The 18,971-nt window shown below is 33.8% G+C and overlaps 1 protein-coding gene across 8 annotated transcripts in view; it reads left to right on the top strand.

The window, feature by feature from the left end:
* TANK (TRAF family member associated NFKB activator) overlaps positions 1-18,316 on the top strand; it is an 88,798-nt gene extending 70,482 nt beyond the window's left edge. For 6 of the 8 annotated variants that reach the window (XM_032636987.1, XM_032636990.1, XM_032636986.1 and 3 more), the window contains 4 exons: positions 7,058-7,134; positions 7,780-7,895; positions 13,415-13,995; positions 17,432-18,316. In XM_032636987.1, coding sequence (XP_032492878.1) covers positions 7,058-7,134; positions 7,780-7,895; positions 13,415-13,995; positions 17,432-17,608 — 951 coding nt within the window. In that variant the 3' untranslated portion in view covers positions 17,609-18,316. Of the gene's footprint in view, positions 1-7,057; positions 7,135-7,779; positions 7,896-13,414; positions 13,996-15,216 lie in introns of all 8 variants that reach the window. The other 2 variants (XM_032636992.1, XM_032636988.1) reach the window with 2 other exon arrangements.
* The last annotated feature ends 655 nt before the right edge of the window (positions 18,317-18,971 follow it).

The raw sequence follows: 18,971 nt of genomic DNA, 5'->3' as shown, positions 1-18,971 counted from the left end.
GGAAGCCCCTGATTATGTTATATTTTAAAATGTGGTGCTCTACAATAGACAGCAGAACAAGTGAAAATATATTGGATTGAAAGAGAATTGAGAGTGGCTATCAAGAGAGAGGGTGGGCCTGAAGATACAGACTTTAGGAAATGAATACTCAATAGACTTAACACGAGAATGAACAATAAGAGAAAGGTGTATAATGAGGGAAGAACAGTGTACCCATGTGTGAACCTTAGAGAATGCCTACATTTTTAGTCTAAGAAGAACAGGGACCAATAAAAACACCAAAACTCAAAAAGAAAACCTAAATATTATACTGATAGCCAAAAAGGTATCAAGAAGGAGGAGCTGCTCACTACTGTGAAGTACTGTCACTAATGGGAGATTCCGAGTTTTCTGTGGTTTTGTCCTGAGGGTGGCCACAATTCCAGTGGCTAAAATTCCAATTGAAAGCCCACCACCATTCTGGCTGGAAGAAGCAGAAAGGAAAATGGGCCCAGAATAACCACAGTCACCAGAGAAGGAAGGAGACCCATAAAGGAGAGAGCCAGAGAATGTAAACCTGAAGTTCTGTGTTTAAACTCAGCCCGTCTCTGGCTCTCCCTAAAACCAAGGATGTGTGGGCAAACTGAAAGCAGTTTGCAGCTGAAGCATAAAGGAATGAACTGGGATCTGAGCTGCTGCTCTTCAGAGGAGTGACAGTTTGGAGTCTGAGTCTAACCAACTTAATTTCCTGCAAAAACAAAAACATCAACACTCTTTGGCACCATATAACCGAATATCTCCCCAACATAATATTCACAATGTTCTGGGTACAGTCCAAAATTATTCAACATATGGTGAGTCAAGAAAATATGACCCAGTTTCAAGGGAACAGATACCAACCCTGAGATGATGCAGATATTGAGATTATCAGACAAAGATTTTAAGTCAGCTACTATAACTATGCCCAGTCATCTATTAGGAGGTAGTTAGGAAGGCAGGAAGAGAATTAAGGTTTCAAGAGGATAGCATTAACAGTAAGGTACTCCACTGTCATGCTTTGTCAAATGGTTAACTTTTAATGACAAGTCTGAGAAATACTTAACTGTGAAATTCTGGTTAAGAAGCTATTGCCAAATTGCCTCTGTTAACACGTAAACTGGTTTGGCAGAACTTGAGTAAGTCTATCTAGGGTGATTTTGGGGTGTAAATTTCTTCTTGGACATTCTTGAGCACAAAAAGGGCCATACCAAAGGCCATTCCCCAGGCAGTATTTAAACATCAAAACTTGGCTTATAACTATGCCTCACTGAGAAATATATTTGTTGTATTACAGACAGGTTTTAGAGTCTTAAAAGTAGTTTGCATTGGTGCAATGTGTAAATGTTACCCTTCTGTATCTTCCTCACCATGCTAGGTAACCCTACTACTTCACTTCTCTAGCAGTCGGGACCTGTAAACTGAGAGGTTAAGAGCCTGAGGCGGTAAGGCTTGGGTTCCAGTTGCAGCTACTCCACCTACTAGACTGTAGACAAATATTTGATCTCTCCAGACCCTTAGTAACTATAGTGAACTTTAAAATCAAATTAAAGTACTTAATTCACAAGATTATGTGGATTTAGTTAAATAATTAATATGTGCAAATTGCTTAAATAACAACTATTTTCATGAAGATATTTTCTGTTCACCATGGTAGTGGTATGACAAAAAAGTAGTAGTTAATGAAAAGGATTTTCCCAAATCATTTCATTTTAAAGTAGTGTTCAGAGAAGGGGTGAAGGAAGTATGGGAAACCTTACTTTTTAAAATTAGTCACTTACGTTATTTTTCTATTTTGCATGAACAGGCATTCCCACAATTAGATATTTCTTCCTATTAAGAAAATCAGAAAGATAACTTTTTTTTAAATGTTTTATTGTAACATTGAATTGATAGAAGTTTTGGGGGATTTACGTTAAACCAAAACCTTGTAAAGAACTTGGAAGTAATTGGGATATTTAATTTTATTTTTATATTGTTTATTTTCTTGCCTCTTCCTTCAGAACTCTGGGATGGATCCCATTTTGCCCTGGAATTGTTCCCGCACTGGCAGTGGATTTGCCTAGCACACTGTGTCATGCGGAACAGACAAGGCTCCTAGGATTTGTGTTCCTCTTGCTTTTCTAGATTTTCAGTAATATTATTGAGGGTGAGAGAACCACAGATTTCACATGGCCATAAGTTCTTATAAATACAATTTCTGTGTAGTTTTTTAAATTACCTTTTGTCCTCAGACTTCTTTTTTAATATGCTTTTATATTCTTATCAAATCTCTTGTAACTTTTTTCTGTTCCTATTTTCTACCTTAAGCTCTTCACTTTCTCAGCTCTTTTTTCACTTTCTCCCTAATTCAGCCATATTCAATGCTTGACTTCACTGTAACATTTTGTTTCAATATATCTAAAACTGGTAAATTCAACCTCAGTTTCTCCTTTAACATTTCATTCTTAGTTTCAGAAATCTAAGTGATACCTTATTTTCACTTTCTTTTTCCACTACTCATTTTTTCTTTTTCTGTAGTAAATTTTATTAACTTAGTATGTATAACTATTCCACAGTTTATATTCCCTTTACTAATCCATGCCATCTCACCTGGGCTGACTTCCTGGTTGACATTGTTCCAAGTAAGAACGTAGCTCTTTTCTGTTTTAAAAGCGTAATCTCAGAAATGAAATCAAATATTGGCTACACTCAGTTGCCTGAGCCACCTGAAAATAAATATTCCTTTTGCCTGAAAGGATCTCAACTAAATTTTAGAGAGAATCTTTGATATGAACCCTGGAATAAAGCGATAGTCATTGCTATAGGTTAAATATGTATCATTGAAGACTTACCACCTTTATTCAGTATTAGCCTTTTAAAGTTTAGATTCCAGGGAAAAAAAATGGAAAAAATAACTAAGAGGTTGTTTTATCTTATATACCATAAAGAAGAGAACGTTTCTGTTTTTAATTTCCTTTTGAAGTATATGGCTTCAGGCAATCAAATAAATTGGTACAATGTCTAAATAAATAAAGTTTAGATTCCTTCCATATGAGAGGTATTAATGAGTTTGAATTGAATTATCTTTAAAAGTTCCATAACTCAATTTAATTTTGCTGACTTTAGTTGCTTAAAATTTTTAAGAAAAAACATGATTCTGATTAAAAATTTTTATTGCATTTCTTCTTCTCCCCTAGCTTTTTGGAGCTATAAATTGACAAATAAAAATATTATATATTTACAATGTATAGCATGATGTTTTGATATATGTATACATTATGAAATGATTACCACAGTCAATCTAATTAACATATCCATCACTTCACATGGTTATTTTTCTTTTTTATTGTGGTAAAAACATTTAAGATTTATACTCTTAGCAAATTTCAAGTATACAATACAGTAGTATTAACTGTAGTTGCCATGCTATGCACTAGATCTCCAGAATTTATCCATCTGCATGACTGAAACTTTGTACTTAACATCTTCCCACTTGCCCTACCCCCCAAACCCTGGCAAGCACCGTTCTACTCTGCTTCTATGAGTTTGACTTCTTTAGGTTCCACATATAAGTGAGATCATGCTATATTTGTTTTTCTGTGCCTGCCTTGTCTTATTTTACATAACATAATGTCCTTCAGGTTCATCCATATTGTCTCGAATGACAGGATTTCCTTCTTTTTTAAAGCTGATGTGTTCGGCCTTAAAATGTGTGTGTGTGTGTTTGTGTGTGTGTATACACACACAATATTCTATTGTATATATACCACGTTTTCTTTATCTACTCATCCATCATCAACTGACACTTAGATTGAATTCATATCTTGGCTATTGTGAATCATCTCTGTATTTTTCACATTGATTTATAAAGAAAACAAAATATTTTCACTTTTAGTACCAAATATTAAAAAGGCAGGCATTGGGGAAAATATACATTTCTTTCTTTGAAATGTTGGTGTCTAACAGATCTTGGATTCCAACACAAAAACATTTCCCATTATCGCTGCATTAAGAATAAGAAGGTTTTGGACTAATTAAATATTAGCCACTTTTTGTTTTTTCTCCTTCTTAAATATCATTGCATATTCAACTAAGTCTTGAACAGAACCTTTTTTATATATAATACACATCTATGAGAAGCTTAAATTGATTTACACTAAAACAAATTCTCCCAATTTGCATAAGAGGAAATTTAAGGAATCATTTCACAACGTCTTCCAACTGCTTTAAATGGGTTTATCTTAATGATTTAGTTGAATGACTTATCCAGTGCCATACTGGAAGTGTAAATGAAAAGTACGACGTGTAAAACTCTTATTTCAGTATTCATTCCACAAGTTCGCCATTTCCAAACTAGTACTTGGAACAGTTTATAATGTTAAGTATTTTAAGTTTTAGTACCTCAAAATAAATTCATTTGTTGAATGATTTAATGTTAAAATCTCCTAAAATATAATGTTCAGAATTCTCTTGCTTTCTTATTTGAAGTTGTAATAACTTCAACTTCCTACAGTGCGGGGTCCACCTGGATAATATTTGAAAATAGAAAAATACAAATTATCTCTTTTAACGTTTACTTACTCCCTGGGATGCTCAGCAAACTGAGTAGTCTTCATTAGGTAAGATCATTTAGCATTTAAAAGAAAGTCTGAGTTTCTGGGGAAAGTGTTGGAGTTGCTGTTAGCTATACTAATCCTAAATCCTTTGAAAAAATAAATGATCTTTTTCAGAAAGTTGTGTTCGATTGCTACAGTGGAAAATAATATTAACATTCTATACCCATTTTAGATAAACCCTACTTCAAAATGTCAGAGAACTGCTTTGCTTTTTCTTGAACTAACATGTTATGGTCTCTTTCGAAATTTTTTCTTAGGTTGTGGGGACATAAAACTTTCATTTGAAATATATCAATAGACTTATTTGGTGCAAATGATAGAAGGTGCAATGCATTGCTCAGTACAATCAGTAATATGTCTCTTCAATAATTATAACAAAAATGATAGTAAGCAGAACTGTTCCTAACCCCAAAGAAGCTTCTTGAAGTCCTTAGTTTAGATACTTCATAGAAATTCCTCAATAAGTCAGTCCTCCTTTTACCCCCTGCCAACACAAGCAAGAAATCTTTTCCAGATAAATTCACCCACACCGGTTATCAAATCTTAACATTGCAGAAGTAAGTCAATACCAGTTATTTGGCGAGCCAGCTAAAATTTATCATTCTTCTCCTGCCTTTTCCTTCACCTCTTTCCCACCCCCACCCCCACCCCTTAGTTTTTAGGCTTCTTTAACTTCAGAAGCAATCATTCCTACTTTATGTCAAAATCAGTACTTTGAAAATCGGAGTAGTCTTCATTACTGTTTTCTGTAACTATCTTCATTTTCAGACTAAAATTACAGAAGCACTTCTTTTTGGTTCTTTCTAGCTCCTAATAGAATATTTTTATTTCATGTTGAGAATTTCAAATAGTAAATTTTAAAAGCAGATTAATTACTCTATTAATCACTTGTTTTATTATTTATTTAATATCTTAAATTGTCAAATGTTTCTGTTCTCTTAATATTACTTCTTCTCTGATTTTGTTGCTATAGATTTAATATAATATAACCTTTTAAGAGTTTGTTTTTATACTTGTAGCATCCTGAATGATTGGTTAGCTTTAAAATGTTGCCTTTTTTCCTAGTCCACACTAAAATCCATTGAGTGTTCTAATTGCACATAACACTAAAGAAAAGCCTTGTCTACCACTTTTAAAAACAAACTGTGAATGTGAAAATGTCTTTTGATATGACTGCTTTATAAAGCTTAATAAAGCTGTTTTAATCCAGAAGAAGACATGGCCTAAACATTTGTCAGACAAAAAGTATGCAGCAGCAAATGATCTTTATTTTACCTAAGTCTAATGGCATAATATATAAAAATAATTGTTTGGGTTGCTAAGATTATATTTTACTAATTACTGTAAAGTAATACACTATTTTAGAAATGGTAAGCAAACACTAGTATTTAGAAAAAGCTGAAAAAGTAGAGCAATAAACTGAAGAAATTGGAGAAGATACTAATTTTAAGAGAAACAAACTAGAATCAGGTTTTTTCCCTAAAGAACAAATAAGACTCTTAAGAAATTGAAAGAACCTTTTAAAAAGCAAGATTATAAGGGAGATGTACTCAGATGATAAGAAACAATGAAGTAAAATCATCCATTTTAGTAAGAGCTTAATGACCTTAACTGAATAAAATCTAAAAAATCACCTAATATAAAAAACACTGGTTTGAATTTGAACTTAAATAAGACCCTACACAGTTTTGGCCAAATTATAAATGATTGAATCATATTAGGACTTCTTCAAATATTTGGATTTATCAATTTGTAGTTTTAAAAGGTACACAAAGTTCTCTAGGTATGACTGAAGATTTTTTAAAAATCAAAATGTTGACTTTTGTGTCATGATGAATGTAATACCAGTAGAAGCCACAGGGTGGTGGCAGGAACTTGTGTTAAAGGAGCTTAAATACATAATTGCACTATCTTTAAAATGTTTGTTAAATGCTAAGGAGCTGTAGCTTGGTTTTCTTTATTCCTCTAATACAGCCGCATTTCTCAGCAAAGAATCTGTAACAAAATACAGAGACATTGATTTAAATGTATAGGCCAACAATGGAAAAAAAAGTAAACTCACATGGATATTTTTCTTAAAGTTTCTAGTCATGTCAGATGCTTGGTGATCAGAGTAGCAATTTCATCAAGATATGAATTTGAGGAAATTTCTTGAATTAGCAATACTGGAAATAGTAATTGAAGAAGTTACCAGAAATACTTCATGCCTTCATCTTATTTTTCTACTTTCATTTTCCTTTTTCCCTGAATGTTCTCGTTGGAAAAAAAAAATCTATTGTACTATATATATATATATATATATATATATATATATATATATATCTGTAAGCTAACAAAACTTATTTTTCATTGAAGAAGATAAATTTTCTATTGTGTTTTCTGGTAACCCATTCTCATTTGAGTTTAGAAGCAATTTAAAGTGGTAATCATTTTATATCTTTAAGGTAAGAAGACAAGAGGTTTCTTCTCCAAGAAAAGAAACTTCACCAAGGAGTCTTGGCATTCCTTTATTCCATGAAAGGTAGTTCTATATCCTTTTTTGCCAACCCTACAAATTATAAATATTGAAATATATTTTTATGTACATATTTTAAATTTTTAGCAATTGTAAGAAAAAGCAGCCTTTCCAAACTAGAAGAGACCAGCTCAAGGCTCCTCCATGTTAAAATGACCTAAAGAAGTCATACAGTTAATAGCAAAGATGGGTCTAAAAACTGAATTCTCTGAAGTTCTCCTATTTCAATAGAACAAGTAATATGGCCACATTGTTTTATATGGATGGCTCTTAATGTTAACCTTATCAAAGTGAGGACTATTTAGTTTTTTCTATTTAAGATGTTCACAGAGGACAAAAAGTCAATACACTGAAATTTCTAATGTAAGAATGAGACAGCCAGCATAAGTGTGATATATGAATAAGTAGGTATGCTAGTCTTTGCTACATTTATGTATTAGAACTTTAATTTATCACTTACTTTGTACCTGGCTCTCCAAATATTAAAGTTGTTTTAGGAAACATTTTCTAGGAATTTAAAATGATTTTTCTTTAACTTTAACCTTTCAGTAATTATTTTGTGGTACATTAAAAAGTACTATGTAAATTCAATCATGATTTTTAAAATTTGAAGATATAGCCTTACATTTTAAAATGTTGATTTATTTTTAGAGGTTATATAGAGAAGACTTTCCGGGATCTGAAAGAAGAATTTCATAGAATATGCATGCTAGCCAAAGCACAAAAAGACCACTTAAGCAAACTTAATGTACCAGCCACTGTAACTGGTAAGGTTTGATGTAATGTACAGTAATATTAATTTTATTGGTTGAAACTGATTTATTTTTGATTGTGAAAATATTTCTAAATCCTTATTAAGTGCTGAGGATCTATAACTTGCGCTTCTCACCACTTATAATGGGTAAGTACTGTTTAAATTCTGTAATGTATTGCATTGTATAATTATTGGCCTTTTCCCTCTCTATTTTATGTGGCACTATGTAGATTGAACTGAATGACATAATTACTAATCATCTTAATGAGAAGTCCCACCTTGGAAAAATAAATATAGAATATATCTCTCAAAGTCTTCAGTTGCTATTTGGGGGTCTTATTAAACATTAATTGATACATTAGTAAGCAACCTTGAAGCTACACTATCACATATGAGCTAAGTGAAATTATAATATTAGGTTTGTTTTTAACTTCTGCCTAAAAGTTAATTGGGCACCATGGATAGATTCTTGTAATTTGATTGAAGAAATAAACATTTCACATTTCATGAGGCCAGTTCTGTTGGACGTACAAAGTACAAATTAAGTATAAAATATAACTTAAAAGGAATATCTGTTTTACAGATATATTGCAGTGTGTTTTTTAGAAGCTCCACCCTTCCCTAAAACCCCAGACCGGCTTCCTGGTATTTGCCTCAGTAGTTCGATATGAATAGCAAAATACCAGGGATTGAATCTGGCTACCATGTACCCCTGTAAACAAAAGGAAGGTAAACTGATGGTTTATAATGATAAATTCTCCTTTACCCTTGTCATTTGAGATATTCTACCTACAATTCCCAAGAGCTGTGATTTACAGTTTTTACTCTGAAAGATGTTGCAGCAGTGCTAACACTCCTTTAATTAAAGATCACTTTCCATTTCTTACAGCTCTTATAGCTAGGCTATTTAAAAAATCATTTTATAGGGTAAATTCACTTTTTGCTTACTACTACCGTTTTATTTTCAGAAAAGGTACACGGTATGCTGTTGGAGAAGCATAACAATCTTTGTAGACAAACATAATTTACTTCTTCCCCTCCCTTCCCTCTGCTTCCCCAAAAGGAACTCTAATGTTTCCACCTTAATTTTTGTCATTTTCTTGAGAATTTGATCTTTTGTGCAGACTGAAGACACTAGGTACTTCTGAAGTACCAATAAAAGAATTATCTTTATTTAAAATCTACTAGCTATAGAGATGTAGTACCTACAATTAATCATTCTTTTTTGAACATCAGCGTAGTATCAAAACATTGTAATGGTGACGTATTCATTGTTACACAAAGAACCTACCCCGTTACCAATGGCTTAATACTTTGGCCATTTTTAAATTGCACAAGTCTAAATCTGAGTATATATTTGTCAACTAGAATGCTGAGTGTTTAACTTCAATTTCCTTCCCACTAAAACTGCTTCCTAACATTATTCTTATGTTTTATATTAACTGTGTCACAAATAATAAATACAACATTATTCTTGAAATGTTTTAGGTCTTTTGTGCTACAGACTCCAGTGGAGTTTTGCTGGCTCCAAACAAACCACAATATCAAATATTATGCTTCTGACAGTAGTAGATCAAAGGGGGAAAGAAAGAAAAAGAAATATTTTGGAAAAAGATGCCTATTCAGGTTTTTTAAGAGTGAACGCTACATTGAATACAAATGGAAAGGAACTATTTTAAATGTGATTTGCATAATACAGCTGGAAAGAGCTTATTTAACATTATTGGCCCCTGTGTTATTTTTTTGTTAAAATTTGATTTTTACTTTTAAGTAAACAGATATAATTCATAAATTGCTGAGTTAGTAGAATTGTACATTTTCTTTTTATTTTTTTGCTTCTCATCCACATGACAGTAGCCTTGAGAAAGGACAAAGGTAAAATGTATGTTTAAGTAATTGTGGCTTCAAAAAAAAGTACTGTTTGGTCCATGAAGTAGGATCATATTTCAGTGGCGATCAGGAGACAAGGATGTAGGACTAGAGGTTAAAATAACCCTCAGATCTTTTTCTTTTGTCAATATACAAGGTAATTAAACTGAAAAGTCATCCAAATGGACAGCCTATACTTAAAATTTAGAAACCTAAAAAATTTTCTCATTTTTCTTTTTTTTTCTTGCAGGAATACACGTCTTGACAAAACAAAACAAAACAAAATAGAAAGACAATTAGCTCACCTGATCATGTTTCTTAGTATAGTGTCAGAATGACAAGTGCTTTCATGCACCTTGTTTGACTTTTAAGTTTTCTAAGCTTGGATTTCTAGTAACCTTAGAAATCTTAACGTTTAAAAAAAAATTTTTGTGTGTGTGAATAGTAACGCTCATTGCTTGAATAGATTAATTCAAAAGATTACTTTAATGTGCTGAGGTATGCCAGCTAGCTATACTAAAAGAAAATAGATGCTTTATTATACCTGTTTGGGTTTTCCATGTTTTCTTCACAAAGGGGATATCTACTACTGGAAAAGAAATTCAAAGCACATTTCTGTCATTTTAGAGACTCTTCTCTATAATTTAGAAACCAGCATGTTCAATTTATCATAATGGTTCAGAACACAGGCTCTAGGCTGCCTGGGTTCCAGTTCCAGATCTGTCACTCATTCATTAGCTGTGTAGCCCTGGAATTAACCCCTAAATTAATGCACAAACAATGGTTATAAGTGTGTGGCACATAGAAGTGCTGTATATGTTAATAGTTGTCATTATCAGCAGCAGCAGATTCTTTATTCTCCTGTTCTACTGAAGAGCATTTTGATAAGTGTTTCCTCCTTCTCAGGTGTTGTAATCTACAAAGAAAATACTGTTTCCTAGAATTTCCTGCCACTCTTATGTCTGCTACCAGGAAAAATGACAGCAATTGAGCTTGGTCTCAAGTACTGTACCACTCCTAGTTACAGACAGATTATCTAGTAAATGTACATTATTATGCTAGGCTCTGTGGGAAAGAGAACACAGATTCATTCAGAAGGCATTTATTGAAGGCATACTATGTGCAGGCACTGGGCAGGGTACTGGAGATAAGTGGGAAACAAAACATAGTTTAGGACCTCAAGAAACCTACTTCAATGGGAGAAAGAGGTATATTTGCAAATACAATGCAGTGTATAGTCCTCAGAGCACCCAAGAGTCATGACTAAACCAGTCTTGGGAAACCAGGGAGAACCATCCAGAGAAATTAATGCCTAAAGCAAGACATGAAGGACAAATAAGAGTCAGGCAAAGAGTAATGGAAGTGGGAAGTTCAGGCAGTCTGCACAGCATGTGCAAAGGCCCAAAGACAAGAGAGCATGGCTGTTTGGACAACTGTACCAAAGTTCATTATAGCTGGAGTACGGAGTAGAGCAGATGTGGTGAAAGATGACAGCATGGAGAGGTGACAAAGGGCCAATCATGCACAGCTTTATATGAGTTTTAGGGCTGAAGGTCTTGGAGAACCATGAAAAGGTTTTATTAAGAAGGTAACATGACCAGATTTGTATTTTAGAAAAACTAAGAGAGGGTTGGCAAAAGCAGTGTAAACAATAGAGTGGATATGAGAAAAATTTAGAGGCAAGGAAGTGGTTCAAAGGCTGCTGTAATCCAGTAAGAGAAGATGGTACATACTAAAGAGAGGTTAGTAGGCATGTAACAGGGTGAACCAAAGAAGCTGTTTGCATTGTACTACAATCATGTCGAAACAGAAAACATCTGTGTTGAAATGTGCTGTGGCAAAAGAGAGAAAAGTGTCACAAGTCTGCAAAGACCAAAGGAAGGGAAAAGAACTGACATTTGTTAAGTGCCTACGAATCTGGACAGACACTGTGCGCAGTGCTCTGTATACCCCGTCTGCTCAAACAGGCATCGTTGGTTAATGTATAACTTCACTGATGACTACTTTTTTAAAGTGCTAGTTTAAAATAAAATGTTTACCCTTTGTCCATTTAATGAAAATATACACATTACCAACCTCTAACCTGTCTTCTTTTTTTTTTTTTCTTTTTTTTTGGCTGTGTTGGGCCTTCGTTGCTGCCTGCAGGCTTTCTCTAGTTGCGGTGAGAGGGGGCTGCCCTTTGTTGCAGTGTGCAGGCTTCTTATTGCATTGGCTTCTCTTGTTGCAGAGCACAGGCTCTAGGCACGTGGGCTTCAGTAGTTGTGGCACGCGGGCTCAGTAGTTGCGGCACGTGGGCCCTAGAGTGCGTGGGCTTCAGTAGTTGCAGCACACAGGCTCTAGGGCACGTGGGCTCAGTAGATGTGGCTCGAGGGCTCTAGAGCACAGGCTTAGTAGTTGTGGTGCACGGGCTTAGTTGCTCCACAGATGTGGGATCTTCCTGGACCAGGGCTCGAACCCATGTCCCCTGCATTGGCAGGCGGATTCTTAACCACTGCAACACCAGGGAAGTCCCTCACTGTCTTCTTGAAGTAACATTGTGGAATATAATCTAGCTTTTTCTAATGTCTCGGTATCATCAACATGGAGAGTGCTTTGATCATTGATTTTTTTGCATTGAAAAATGTAGCCCTTGTTCGCTCTACACTAGACTGTAGTGTTTTCTGAGTTCTTATACCTGCTTTTTTGTTTCTCTTGTCTCCTCTCGTGCTTTCAACTCTTACTGATATCTATATCTGCTTTCAACAATTCATATCCATACCTTGTAGTTTGTTGCTTGTTACCAGCAATGAACTAGGGAGACATCATCAAGCTTGTTAGAATAAATCTAAAATGAGAATAAGAGCAAAATTCATCTGTGGGCCTTGTGGCTCTTAGCCTGACTCCTGAAAAGCACTATTTACTTTCTAACTTTTGCCTATGTCCTAGAGAGCTGAATTTGTTGGATAAGTGGCTTCTAGATAAATGAGCTACGGAGGTCCTGGTATCTACCTGATATCTACCTGTTATCTACAGAGGCCTTTTTCTAATAAGATGAGAAAATCATATATTCACATAGAGCTTTCTGAACATGCATCCTAAAATTTCATCCTTCTTTTGCCTCCAGTCTTCTCTCTCCCAGCACCCGCCACCACCACGCCCTCACATAGTATTAAGAGTAGACAATGGCTAAGCTGATTGGTGATACACTTTGTCACACAGAGATATTAGGGGGAGTAAATGACCTAATTCATATAGATTCATAACCTGTATACTGTATATGTGCCTGGTAGGGGTTTTTCCTTTTAATAACTTACTTGTCTAAGCAAGCTCACAGTTGCAGCTCCATTACTGATAAAATGTTTAGATGTATACACTACAAGCAAATGTTTTTTAAGTATAGAGCAGTATAACTGTGAACAAGATGCAAGGCTTACAGCACAAGGACCTAGGAAAAGACAAAGTAGTTAAACTGTGACTAATAAGCTACGTTCCAATTCACCCACTGGAGACTGCTAATATTTCTGTGTAAGGTGGTAGCAAATGTAAAAAAATCCCAGTTGTCTTCAGTTGCTGTAAAAGCCAGTAGAAAAAATAATACTCATCTATCCAAAGCTAATTGAATGTTCAGATTTTTAAGAAGGATTGAAATGCGACTGTTTTCCTTTTGTTTTTTTTCCCCTGCAGAGACACAGTGCTCTGTGCCTATACAGTGTACGGATAAAACAGATAAACAAGAAGTGCTATTTAAGCCTCAGGCAAAAGATGATATAAATAGAGGTGCACCATGCATCACATCTGTCGCACCAAGAGGATTGGGCCAAGATGAGGAAGACACCTCTTTTGAATCACTTTCTAAATTCAATGTCAAGTTTCCACCTACGGACAGTGACTCTACTTTCTTACATAGCAGTCCAGAAAGACCCAGTGTCCTTGGTCCTGCCTCATGTGAGGCTATGTGCCAGGATAAATTTAATATGGAGCCAAGAGACAACCCGGGAAACTTTGTCAAAACAGAAGAAACTTTATTTGAAATTCAGGGAATTGACCCCATAGCTTCAGCTATACAAAACCTTAAAACAACTGACAAAACAAAACCCTCAAATCTTGTAAATACTTGTATCAGGACAACTCTGGATAGAGCTCCGTGTTTGCCACCTGGAGACCATAATGCATTATATGTAAATACATTCCCACTTCAGGACCCATCTGATGCACCTTTTCCTTCACTCGATTACCCAGGAAAAGCTATCCGAGGACCACAGCAGGTAACTGTTTTGCATTAACAAATATATTAAGTGTGAACACACATTTTGCCATGCATGCACAGATATGCAGCTTTCAGATTATCAGACACCTTTTTTAAACTAATGACTAGCCGAAGTTAAGCTTTCAATAAAAATATCCAAGTCCTGTAATAAATGACATGAAATTTAAAAGATGAATATGGTGAAGCTCTATTAAAAAGTACCTTAAAATTTACGGCACATTTTAAAATACATGTAAACCGTATCCATATCTAGTGTGTGTCATTTTCTTACTTAGTCCCTTATTCAAAGCTTTTAACTCGGTATCATTGTTATAATAGGATTCTTTATTAAATTTCATTCTGTGAAGCAGGTGGCATTTTTTTATCAAAAAGTTTGTGTGTATCATACTTATCTTTACAAGAATGCATGATTTTTTTAATAAGTAAATAATCACATTGTATGTTTCTATTTCTGAAAATAAGCGAACTGTCTTTCAAATAATACTTCTATTACATTCTCAGTTATACAGTACGTAGATCTGTAGGGTTTGGTTTTGGTTTTGGTTTCTAATCTGCAGCCTAATACATTTTTTAAACAGTCTCTACATATGTATGATTCTAATCAAATACTTTCATGTTTCTAAAGCTTGCAGACTACTTACAGCCCCCCCACCCCAATCCACTCCTACCCTCCCTTTTATTCAGGTTCTATTACAAAATGATTCTTTAAGTTTCAAAAAAAAAAAGGTGATTAATGCCTAAAGGCAAATGAAAATATGTAATTGTTACAATAAACAGAAGCTCATAAAAAATGCAGATTGGTAAAAGTGTCTAATATAACTTGCAGACATTTGTTTGATTTCTCTTTGCCTTGAGATACTTAATTTACCAAAAACCAAAAAACACCAACAACTTGATTAATACCCTTTGGCTTTATAAGTACTTTTATAGGTTATAGACTTTTAAATCAGCATACAAAGAAGGCAGTAGTCAAGCTGTGGTATATTTTAGTAGTGGAGAAAACTAGGCATCTCTGACAATAAGCTTTAATTGTAAACTCACTTATGTTCTACATTGTACCTTATTTCACATCATAGTCACAGTTATAGTTACTACATAATGAAACAGATTAAACAATTTTATTTATTTCAAGTAGAATTCCTGTGGAGCTGTGAAGTGCATCAGTTCTAATGCTTGTTATTTTTTTCTCCATTACATCTCTTGCTTGTTCTTTTACTAGTCTGTGCATTCATGTTTCAGTAGATGGCACCCTGCATTGTGCATTTGCTTTCTAGGCTACAGCAAGGGAAACAGCTGGTATGTGATTACAACTTGATGGAAAAGTATTCAGCTTAAAAAATGCAGGAGAATTGGTGTTGAGCTGTCACAAGACGTGGGGCATAAGGTTAGATAATTGATATTTTGGCAGAAAGGCAAAGAAATTTGTTTGTTTTGAAGGCCATGTTACAGTTTAGGATTCAAAGGATATTTCTTAAAATGGGTTTTTTAAAACATTTTGTTGTTTTATTTGTTTTGATAAAGCTATGAGAAATACAAAATTCTTGAGTTGTCAATAACAAAGGGAAGTGAAATTTTGGTTGCATATTTCAAATTTTTACTTTTATCTCAATCATTACTACTTAACACCTTTTTTTATACATTCAGCTATCATAATAAAGTCTAAAATATACCTGCTTATTTTTGCTCTATGTGATTTTCTTTTCTTCCTACTTTTGCTGAGTCAGTGATTGGGGTCCCAACTGAATTCTATGAAAAGCTCAAATCCGAACTAATAGCTCCTAATAGAGAAGGATAAGTATGGACTTTGAAAATAAATTGGCAGTAGAAGATTGGCTCATCCAATTTAGAAGCTAAATTGCTTCTGAGTCTATTACTATTTTTAGATCTTAATTTAAAGTATCTTTAACATAACAATCTTTTATTTATATCCGTATCAATTTCCCATTAGAGTGGTGCATATTAATCAATTGTACTTTTTGTTTAAACTGCCAACACTAAAATTTAAATCTAGTTAACTCTGTTATATACTCACAATTATTACTGCTTTTCTTTTATCATGGAAGAGAGGAAATTATTTTACTCCAGATTTCAAATATGTATTTAATATTACTGTTTTTTGTAATAAAATTGCCACTTCTCACAAAAGTATTTGAGTCAGTGTTATTATACACCCTCTATACTGATATTTGAATGTTATCTTGGTGCTTAGACAGACTTTGTATATTTACATCAACCGTACACAGCTGTCCACTAAAATGTTTATAATCTATAGACAGTGATGTAGTGAAACCCAAATGCTTCAATTAGTAATATACTGTTTATGTAATGATTGGTTAACTAGGATGAAAGAGATTGGTTAAGGGAATATAAACTAATACTATGTCAGGAGTTGAACTAGGTTGTTATTTTAAAAACATATTAGTAACAGGAATACAAAGGGGTCTCTTTAAGTTGGCATTTCGAGGTGATTTTCCTCAAAGTGCCAGAATTTAGATATGTCAAGATAAGAAAGCAAATTTTAGAAATAATTTGGTTTACAACATTTCAGGAAAATAAGATATTCCAGTCAACAAACATATATTGAGCACCTACTCTTGAACTAAATGCTTTTTCTGGCCCTTCTAGATATTTTTTAATAAGTACAGTTAAGAGTATGTAGGTGTTGCTTATAGTAATGGAGGTAGCTCTGTAGAATTATGCTTCCCATAATCCTTTAACTGGCAACTGTTGACAGGCTTCACTTTAGTTAGCCACAAGAAAGGGTAAGAAGGCCAAAGTATGTGCTTGTAACAGAAGCAAAATAAGAAGTCAAAAGAATGCATCCAATGTTGGACTTTGTTGAACGATTAAATATTTGAGGTTTTAAAAAACAACTGATCAATAGAATTTGTTTCATACTTTAAAAAAATTATTTTCAAAAATTAGAACACTTATTTCTATATGATTTATTCATTGTGTATTTGCTTATAAATAGTAGCGAAATTACATTGCTCTTGATCAAAATGCATGTACACACACATCATTTCTAGTATGCTGTGTATTAATAAAGGTCCTATAACTTAAAGTTCCAATATAAAATAGAAGAGATAGAATTTAATTTTTTTAAAGTCTCAATTATTGACTATTGTTCCAAAACCCGTTGGGATAACGGGTATTAAAACATGCTGGTGTTAAAGCTGAAAGATGTTTTAATGTGTGAAGATAAAGTGCATGAATGTGTATTTTAAGTGATTCCTAAAGTTAAATTATGCCCTTTATGAAAAAGAGAATTGAGTCATGTTCTCATGCCAATTCTAAAGGAAAGGTAATTCGCTTTCATATTAGGGAATTTCATATATACGCACATAACCCGTTCAAAAATTTTGAATTTGAAATTCAGTGCAAGTTGATTTTAAATACAAATAACAGAAGATGTTTTTATTTGTTTCCTGCAGCCCGTTTGGAAGCCCTTTCCTAATCAAGACAGTGACTTATCGGTACTAAGTGGCACAGGCTCAGAACTGCATATACCTCGAGTATGTGAATTCTGTCAAGCAGTTTTCCCACCATCCATTACATCCAGGGGGGATTTCCTCCGGCATCTTAATTCACACTTTAATGGGGAGACTTAAGACGCATTTGAAAACAGACATATCAAGTTCTATGTGATGATTCTGGGTTTGTAATATTATGTACTTGATTGCAAACTTAGCTCAAAATCATTTATTGAAAAATCCAGTGTCACAGCTATTTGAATTTTTTTCTAAACTTACATTGTAACTTTCTTTTATTGCCTTTTAAAAGATCATTCTGTACAAAACTAATTCATTGTATTCATGTTTACAGTGTTTATTGCCATAATTCAAAATTATGTACGTGACTTATGGAATTGTATAACAATAATTTATGTTTTTTTCAAATGTCTAAGCTTATTGCTTGGATTTCTAGTTAGATCTATTGAATTTGGTGATGTCAAATGTTTATAGGGTTTTTTTCACTTGTTTTCATTTAAAAGTTTAGATTATTTATGCTGTGGGTGTTCTTTTTGAATAAACCAATAACAGAGAATAGCAGACAAGATAAACATCTGAGTAAATACCAAACCTAAGACATTTGTTGCTCAGTGATAAGATCACTGGTAGGATTATTTAAACACTTTATTATTTTTTTTTAATAATAGACATGGTTTTAATTTTTACTATACGTATAGCAACATGATGAAATTAAATATTAAAAGAGTTACTTATATTGTGATAATTAATGTGTTCTTTGTTCTTAATAAATAAATAAATCACATTTGGGGGCAATTCATAAAATTCATGTTTCTTTCCAGTAATCTGATAGAAGGGTGATACCAGATCTGGTGACATTTTATTATAACTAGTAGATCACTTTGAATTTTAAAATTATTTTTCAAACTAAACTTACTAAAAAACACATTTGTCTTTAATGGGAGCAAATCTAAAACCCTGTAAGGATTATCCATATTAATTAATTTATATTAGAAATGTTCACATTCTTGAGAAATTTGTTAATTCATTGGTAGCATCCTGCCTGATGACGAGAGGAAGATATTTAAGAAAGAGGATACCAAATTCAGAGGGTTGCAGAATTTTAAAATGAGACTTCCCTTTCATTTTTCTTCCCTATGATTCTTGTCTTTTAGGTTTCTCTTCCCTCCCCCACCCCACACTTAATTTTTAAAAATGGTCGAGGCATGGCTTCCATTTTATGAAGTAAACACTGATTTGCAACTCTCAAAACAGTAATTTAAGCCTTCTTGGGAACGAGTGTTGTAGAAAGCTGGAGGGTTTCAGGTAAGGGATTGGAACAATTTGTTCAGGTATCACCTGTGCCACAGTGAAGAGCCTTAACTTGTGGAAGAATGAGAGTGGTGCTTCGACTTCTCAGGGTGCCAAGCACATCACACTGACATCTTCCTCACCAAGGTGACATAGCCATTATTAGGCATTCACTGTGAAGGGTTCTGAGGCA

The sequence above is a fragment of the Phocoena sinus genome, chromosome 7, assembly GCF_008692025.1.
Source record: "Phocoena sinus isolate mPhoSin1 chromosome 7, mPhoSin1.pri, whole genome shotgun sequence".
Classification (NCBI taxonomy): Eukaryota; Metazoa; Chordata; class Mammalia; order Artiodactyla; family Phocoenidae; genus Phocoena; species Phocoena sinus.
Note: the sequence above shows the minus strand (reverse complement) of the source record. Positions and strands in the feature narration are given on the sequence as shown.